This window comes from Grammomys surdaster, unplaced genomic scaffold (assembly GCF_004785775.1).
Source record: "Grammomys surdaster isolate TR1022 unplaced genomic scaffold, NIH_TR_1.0 126121, whole genome shotgun sequence".
Taxonomy (NCBI): Eukaryota; Metazoa; Chordata; class Mammalia; order Rodentia; family Muridae; genus Grammomys; species Grammomys surdaster.
In genome coordinates, this window is record NW_021620929.1 from 722854 (window position 1) to 731605 (window position 8752).

The window sequence follows — 8752 nt, forward strand, 5'->3', positions numbered from 1 at the left end:
GAACGCTCGAGTGAGAAGCTCTGCTCCCGGCAGACTAGCACACACATGAGAAGAACGCTCGAGTGAGAAGCTCTGCTCCCGGCAGACTAGCACACACATGAGAAGAAAGCTCGAGCGAGAAGCTCTGCTCCCGGCAGACTAGCACACACATGAGAAGAACGCTCGAGTGAGAAGCTCTGCTCCCGGTTACCTGCCCCTTTGAGTGCACACAGCCTCAGAGTGGTGCGCTCCTCTTCTCACTGGTTCCTACTTACAGCCTTACTTAGGCTGTACCTACATTCCCTAAGGTAAGATGGGAGCCATGGAGTCTATCTAAAAATACAGCAAGAAGTATAATGCATGTACACAAAAATAATTCTGCCTGTACTGTGACTGGGCACCAACATCCGGGCTCTCTAGGGATTGAGTCCCAACTTATGCTTCAGACCTTCTCCTGGTTCTTGCCACCCATGCTCTGACCCTATCGAGCTGTACCTGCAGCTCTTCCTGGTCACTGCAATCATCTGTCCTCAACAATTTGCTTGTACATTTTCCCACCTGTAATCTGATCCTATTTCAGCCTCATGGGGAAAATCTCAAATAGGTTTCTCTACCATAAAGCCTTCTCGACTCTGCTATCCCTAAGTCAGTTCACCATTTCCCCAGTATCCAGTCACACAACTCCACAGTAGTATTCTTCACCTTTAATTACGTATAACATACAGGTCTATCTCCTAAGCATAGTGAGGGGGAAACCAGCCTGACCTATTACCCTTGCTGGAAATGTTAGATTTGCCTGATGCTTGTCTCTTGGCTTTCTACACACCAGAACATCTTAGGACGGCTTACCAGCCTTTCATAAGGCATCTGTCTCTTGTAACAACAGCCCACCAATTAAACACCTTTAGGGGTTATAGAAATGAAAATAACACTATTATTTAGTAAAAAACTTGTTTTTCATTCATTCAGTAAATGTTTAGTACACCTTGCTAGCCATTCTTGTTCCTTTAAGCCATCTGGGTTCAATGTATCAACATTTACTGAGTACTTAGTCTATGCCAAACACCACATTAGGCGCTCTGCAGTTGCTGCTTCATTTGCCCTTCACAACACCCCCTGAGGCAGAAACCAGCATCCCTCCTTGAGAGGTGATAAAGCTAAGAATCAGACTGGATAACTAAAATGGCAACCATATATTTCTGGTAATTAACTGAACCATGATTGTCCTTCGGACTTCCAAGCCAGTGGTCTTGATAATCTCTCCCATCTCAGCAGACATTTCTTTCTTTGTTCTTTTGATTTTCCATCCTGCCTCTTTCTGTCCCTGAACTTGTTATCAATGCCCTTCTCAGGTCTCTCTATAGCACTCACAAGTACTGACTCGCATACCCATTACTCACATGGACGTCCTTTGAGTATAAACTAGTCTCCTGATCCATCTTGTCATTAGCATTTGACCTAATGTTTATTCCATGGTATATGTTAGATGTTGTTAAATGGATGAATAAACCATTTTAATTAGCCATAGACATTTAATAAATACCTATTTAATATCAAATATATCCAGGACTGAGTACTCTTTGGTTTAGCTTAGGTGCATGTCAGTCTCAGGGCACCCTTCCCTTGACTGTATTCCTGGTTTTACAAGCTCAGCAAGGAGGTCATGGGAGTTAATAGCTTTGCTATTCACACAGTGGCCCGTACAGATATGACAGACTTAGCCTTAACTCTTCCTCCTCTCTTCCAATAAGTTATCAGTTCTGCCCATTTGCCTCCACAGCTTTAATTCTGGCCTTTCCATTTCTACTAGACTACAGCTACTGCCTTGAAGCTGTTTTCCAGCCTCTTATCAGCTACAAAGCTAAATTAAATCCATCTGTATCTGAAAATACTAAATAAATAAATAAGAAGGCAGATCAGAACATGAAGTGTAGGGACATTTTAAGTATGTCATTTAAAGGACCAAATCCCTCACAGTATACCAAGCAAGCAGTTGGAATCAGACAGACTCAGATAAAAGAGGATCCAGACTTCTGGAGGAAAGTCTTTCTGGCATGGTTTCTGGAATAGGGGAATGAGGAAAGGTCATGAATTGAGTTACAAAGGAAGCACCAGTAACATGCAAGACAGTAGAGACATTAGGAATATCATTTTCTGACTGCAATGGAACAAAACTAGAAAGTATAACAAAACCAAAGAATATGATGTTCCCAGTATTTAAAACCTTTAAAATATGTTAAGTAGTATCAGTGTAATATGAATAGACACAATGAAATTATAGAACATGTTAAAATTGACAGTGGAGAATTACATATTGAGATGTGTGGGAGGTTCTAAAAGCATTTTAAAAATTCATCATACTAAATACTTCCTGATTTTAAAAAGTAAATGAAATGCCTGATTTCCAATCTACATATTCAACACAACCCTGATAAAAATTCCAATGATATTCTCCACAGAAGTAGAAAATAATATTAAAACTCATTTGAAAGCACAACGTATTCAGAAGAGTCAAGGCAATCCTGAACAAGTCACATGGTAGTCACAGTAACAGAAGCCCGAAGCCACATGGACTGAAGGCATGTAAAACTGTGGAACAGAATAGGAAGTCCAGATAGAAACCAACACAGCTAGCCATTGAGTTTTGACAAAGAGAAAAAACAGCACTGGAGAAAAGAAACCCCCATCTACAAATGGTTCTGGAGAATCTGGATAACCACATGTACTAGAAAAAAACTACTCCAAATTGCTGGTGGGGATGGGGAGACCTTAATGTAGGTTCTGAAACTGGAAAAAGTATAGAACATACTTTAAGATATAGGTATTGGCAAGTTCCCAGTTGCCAAGAAAACAAGGTCAACAATTAACAAATGGGATTTCGTGGAAAAAAAATCTGTGTAACAAAGGGAACAGTTGGGTAAAGAGAGAGCCCACAGACTATAGAAAATCAGGGCCACACATCTGAAATATTAATAAGTAGAATATACAAAGAACTAAAAAACTAACCAGTAACCTCCTCCTCCCCAAAAAAATAACTGATGAAAGGAATAGAGAATTCAGAAAGGAGGAAATAGAAATCATCAGTAACCATGAAAAACTGCTTAACCTCAGTAGTCACCTAGAAAGTCCAATTAAAATCACATCGACATCACATATTCAGACCCTAGTCTGAATGTCAGTCATTAAGAAAGTAACAGGGGTTGGCAAGATGGTCCAGAAGTAAAGACCCCTTGTTGCCAAACCTAACAAACTAAGTTTGATCCCTGAGACCCACAGTCTGAAGGACTGAGAGAACTGACTCCAAGTTGTTCCCTAACCCACACACATACCTGACACATACATGCAATAAACAGACAGACAGACAGACAGACAGACAGACAGACAGACAGATATAGATGATTGACAGATAGATGATAGATAAATGGTAGTTAGACGGTGATAAAGGATGATAAATAGATGATAGGTAGATAGACAGAAATAAAGATAGATAGATAGATAGATAGACAGATAGATAGACAGACAGATGCAACATAAACTCTGGTACAGATGTAGACAAAGGGAATCCTGATCTTTATCTGGCTGATGGGAATGTAACCTAGTTCAAATCTTATGGAAATCAGTATGCAGGTTCCTCAAAAAATTAAAAAATAGATCTATCATGTAGCCCAGCTATACATCTCCTAAGTAGTTATCCAGAAAACCCAAGTTAACATATCATGGAGACACTTGTACATCAATGTTTATGCAGCAGTATTCACACAACTAAGTTATGGAACGATCCTTGGTGTCCACAGAGAAATATTTTTTTAATCTGTAAAGAAGAATGAAATTATGTTGTCTTAAGGGAAATGGGTTCAACTGGACACAATCATGTCAAGCAAGTCTCAGAAACACGAATGTTACATGCTGTCTCATTTGTCATTCCTAGATTTTAAACAGTCACATAAGATCATGTGTGTGTAGATTAAATGAAGAAGTAAGATCATCTAAGAGAATAAACGAAGGGTCAAAAGGAGAATAGAAGGGACCTGGATGAGGGGTGGGAAGTAGGATGTTCAATATACAATAAATATCTGTAAGAGAAATTGAACTGCATTTTAAAATTATTAAAAAATAAAATAAATGCCTAAATTTTAGTATAAAAAAGAAAAAGTACACCAAAAGAAAGCACAGTAAAGAGAATACAGCTAAGAAGTTGGTATTAATGGGGAAGAAACTAGAATAAAAGCTTAAGTAATACATCAAAACCTTTCTTTAAAAATAAACAAAATACTAATGTCATCAATACAAAGGGAGAAAGTACATGCCTACACACACAAAACAGAGAAACAAATTATTAAGGGAAGACAAACTATGAAAGGATTGGTGAACTTTTAAAATTAAAACATCACTTTGCAGACTTCAGTGGAAACACATTTGGAGATCGAGACGAAGTGTACTTGCTAAGGAAGTGCACGAAGCCAGAACTGACCTCTCAGAAAGTGTAAACAGACTAGTTTCTACAGCACAGAGAACATCATTAAGAAATTATCCCACAAAAGACTTGATCCAGATGGTTTATCAAACCTTCCAAGCCACACAGTTTCAATGTTCCATAAATTATTCTTGAACACAGAAAAGGAAGGAAAAACTCTCAATTACTTTTATGAAATAAGTCTAACTTCAAAATCTAAATCAAGTAAAGAAACACAAAGAAAAAGTACAGGTCACTATATCTCATGAATATCAATAAAAAATTCTAAGCAACTGTTACTACAGCTGCCACTATATTAAAAAACAATACAACACGAGCAAGAGAAAATTATTTCAACACTGTAATGTTGATTCAGTATTTGGAAACCTATTTATATCACACTATACATTAGTAACTCTAAGAAAAAAATTATCTCCATAAATCATAGTAAGCCTTTGACAAAATTTAAAGCCTATTCATAATAAATAAAAAATACTGAAGAAAATAAAAAGAGATACTTTTTCATACTCTAAATATACAGTCTTAGTCCTAAAACTAGTACTTCATTTCATGGTGAAACAACAGAGGCATTTCTCCTAAGAAGAAGAACAAGGTAAGGTATCCATTATCTCTACACCATCCGCCCCGCACTAGAGGCATTAGTCAGTGTAACTGGACAAAAAGACTATGGTAGACATAAGAATGAATAGAAGGGAAATAAGATTATCCCTGGTTGCAAATGGGATATGCCAGCTGGGGATGGTGGTACATACCTCTAATCTCAGCACTTGGGAGGTAGAGGCAGGCAGATTTCTGTGAGTTCAAGGTCAGCCTTGTATGCACTTTGAGTTCCAGGCCAGCTAGAGATACACAGTGAGATTCTGTCTTAAAAACAAAAACAAAAACAAAAAACCCCACAAATAACATATACCTGGAAAATATGTGAAAATTGTGAGAATCAGTGATGGAGGTAACTACATTAGTTAGTCACTTAGTGAATTGGTCAGTAAGTCAATAGGATCTAAAATTAACATGAAAAAAGAATAGGCGCGAGGAAGAGAAGCCCACAGATAGATTCCAGCTAGACATGTCCAAAATAAATAGATCTGTGGAGACACTGCAGACTAGTGCTTGTGGAGGGCTAAGGTCAGTGGTTTAGTAGAGGCAATGGTGAGGTGCCATGATGCCTGTGAAGGGTTACAGAGTTTCTCTGTGATGTTACAGTTATGCAAAAATGGATGCTAAGGATGGTTCCACAACTCTGTGGACTTGTAAGCACCATTAATTTGTGTACCATAACTGGGTGAACTGGATACACTGTTAATGAAATCTCATTAAAATAAGCTGCATTGAAAAGTATAAGGTAGAAGGCTGGGTCCTCAAAAGATGAGCATTTTGAGATGACTGCAATATCCTAACCTTGGCTGTGAAGTATGAAGTATGCAATTTTGCGAGCCTCTCCAAAACACACATAAACTAGTTCTTGCTAAAGATTTTAAGTGGTAGGCATCACATATATTTCTAGTGCATTACGTAGTAAGGAACTCCACTTACAATAGGAAAGATTAAATACCAGGGAATAAAGCTGCCGAGATTTATGCAAAATCTATGGTGAACAGTTTGTTTTAAGACAGTGTTTCTGTGCTGTCCTGGCTGTCCTGGAACTTGCTCTGTAGACCAGGCTAGCCTCAAACTCATGGATCTGTCTGACACTGCCTCCTTAGTGTTGGGATTAAAGCATGGGCCACCACATGAATACATTTTTAAAAAAAAAAAAAATTAAAAGATTCAAAGGTATATTGAACAAATAGAACATCTTCAGATCTTCTGTGTTTTAATAGGATGCTTCAACATCTTTTAAGATATGACATATATATGGTAATAAGCAATTTATTTTCTATTTTATTGTATGTGTGTTTTGCTTGTGCACCTCTTAGATGCCTAATGCCCGAGGAGGCCAGAACAGGGCATCAGATCTCCTGGAAATGGAATTACAATCAGTAATAAGCGTGTGCTGAGGATCAAACCTACCTCATTTGGAAGAATAACCAGTGCTCTTACCCCACTGAGCCATCTCTCTAGCTCTTTTAAATTAGCAATTTCAATAAATGTCAGTGAAAATAACCAACAAGTGCGCCAAACTCCCATTTCTCTGAGGGACTGAAGTAGCTACATCCAAGAACTTCTCTCAGGTCTCTGGGTTGTCTTAAATGTCCTGCAGTCCTTTTGGAGGCCACCCCACTAAGTGAGTTAAAGGGATTCTCCTAAGCTTATGGCTCCAACACAGACTGGCAGGAGAGAGGAGCCTGGCTCCCTACTGACTGGAGTGCTGACAGGGAAGGCTGAGAGGAAAATGACACCAAGGCTGACAAGAAGGCTGACAGAAAGACTGGCAGACTGAGACAAAGACCAACAGGAAGACTGACACAAAGGTTGACACGAAGGCTGACACCAGGCCTGGCTGACGGGAGCCGCGCGCACAAGATGGCGCCGGAGCTGCCCAGTCAGCAGCAGGCTGACTGGATGATCCCTCCCGCTGCCGCGCCACCTGCTCGCGCCGCTTGCTCCTGGCCCCTGGGCGCTCTCGACCTCCGCTGGAAAGAGGCTGAATCCGGGGTGTCGGTGACCCCGGCCTGGGAGCCGGTGGGCCGCTCTCCTCCCGGGAGCCCGGGCTCCTCCGCTGCTTGCTTTAGGGAGCCGTGAGCCCCGAGCCCTGGGCCTCGACGGCCGAAACCGCGGAGGCCCCTCAACTGCCACACGCCATGGCGGTGCGAGGCGAAGCGGGTCACATAGATCAAGCGAGGTCCATCTGGCCTTTGCCGGCTGCAGGTGGGCGCCATCTCAGCCTCCTGTCAGGCGACCCGCCGGACTCGGGCCCGCCTGAGCACAGGACTCCGGTGTGTGTGACTGTGTGTGTGTGAGTGGGTGTGCAGGGGTGGGGTGAGGGTGGGGGAGACGTGCCGCATGCGGGTGGGGAGGGGAGAACAGTTGGGGGCCTGACCAATGTGAGGCGTGGACGGGGCTGTCCTAGAGGCCCCAACTTCAGTGAAGACAGACCTTGGGGTCCGGGTGGGTGAGCTGGAGTCCAGAACACCCGGAGCCTGGGTTCTGGGTGGGAAGTTGAGGTGTGGATGGATCACTGCGTAGCTGGGCTTGAAGGAAGGGATTAAGGACACAGGAGTCAGGCAGCTTGCAGAAGACAGGAGCCTGGTGGGGACTTTGTTAGAAGTCACAGAAAACCCCAGCGAAAGGGAAACAGGAAGGCCTTTGGTTGTGAGGATGGCCATTCATCTAGAAAGAGGTTGAATTTCAGGCCACATCATTTGGGACTGGGATGTAAGAAATATCAAATATGGTTCTTTTCTATCAAATTCTGTAAAATGTGTGTTTAGGACAAGGAATTAAAATATTTTTATCTCCTCTCTTCCGTCTTGTAAGACTTTTATGCAAAATGTTTTAACCCTCTCCATCCAGTAAAACTTTGGTTACGTAAAGGCCTCTGCTTTATTCTAAGAATGTGATGACCTGGGGTAGTGATCTTCTTGTCCTTGGAGCACTGACCTCTTCCTCCATCCCTCTGTTTTTAATTTTTGTTTTGTTGAGTCATGGTTTCTCTATGTTGTAACTTTATTTTTTTAACCTTATTTTTAATGATGATTCTTAAATACTTTAGCCTCCTTTCTAGCCCACCACCCACCAGGTAGTAGAAAAGAAAGGATATGGGGAAGTGGACCTGTTTAGACATGGTTCTTTGGAGCACACCCTATCTGAGTTCATAGGTAATCAGCAGCAGCTCAATCCACTCCCAAACACTTTGTGGATACACTAGCAGTTCAGTTTGGTAGAGTTTGGTTAACAGCAGTGGTGGCACTATCTAGAAGAGACAGCCAGGCCTCAGCCTAGACTTGAGTCATCAGGAGGGTCTCTCGAGTCCTTTCTATACACCCTCCAAACATCGCGTGTCCTCCACAGGCCTTGCCTTAGCATGTGTGTTTGTTTCAGCTGACTTCACTCTGCCAGTCAGCCAGATCCAAGGAAGCAGCAAGAAACCTTGGCACACCACCAGAAGTTTTTGGTGTGTTTCTCTCTATGGAGTCCTGACAAATGTAGCTCAACTACACAGTATAAGGCAGGCCAATATATGTGTGTGTTGTTAGCAAAGAGTCCTTCATCACGTGTCCTTTCATGTGCTTGCTTTAGTAGAACATCCTTTCATTTGTGTCTGCTTCAGTGGAACATTCCTTCACCACTCTGCCTTGGTCTTTCACCTGTGTCTGCTTCGACGAAACATTCCTTCATGTGTTTACCCCAGCAAAGCAC

General features: G+C 41.7%; 1 protein-coding gene across 1 annotated transcript in view; it reads right to left on the bottom strand.

Moving 5' to 3' along the window:
* CUNH5orf47 (chromosome unknown C5orf47 homolog) overlaps nucleotides 1–7272 on the bottom strand; it is a 35235-nt gene extending 27963 nt beyond the window's left edge. Inside the window, exon 1 of the mRNA XM_028756497.1 lies at nucleotides 6981–7272. Within this exon, the coding sequence (XP_028612330.1) occupies nucleotides 6981–7272 (292 nt within the window). The remainder of the gene's footprint in view (nucleotides 1–6980) is intronic.
* Between the last annotated feature and the right edge of the window lie 1480 nt (nucleotides 7273–8752).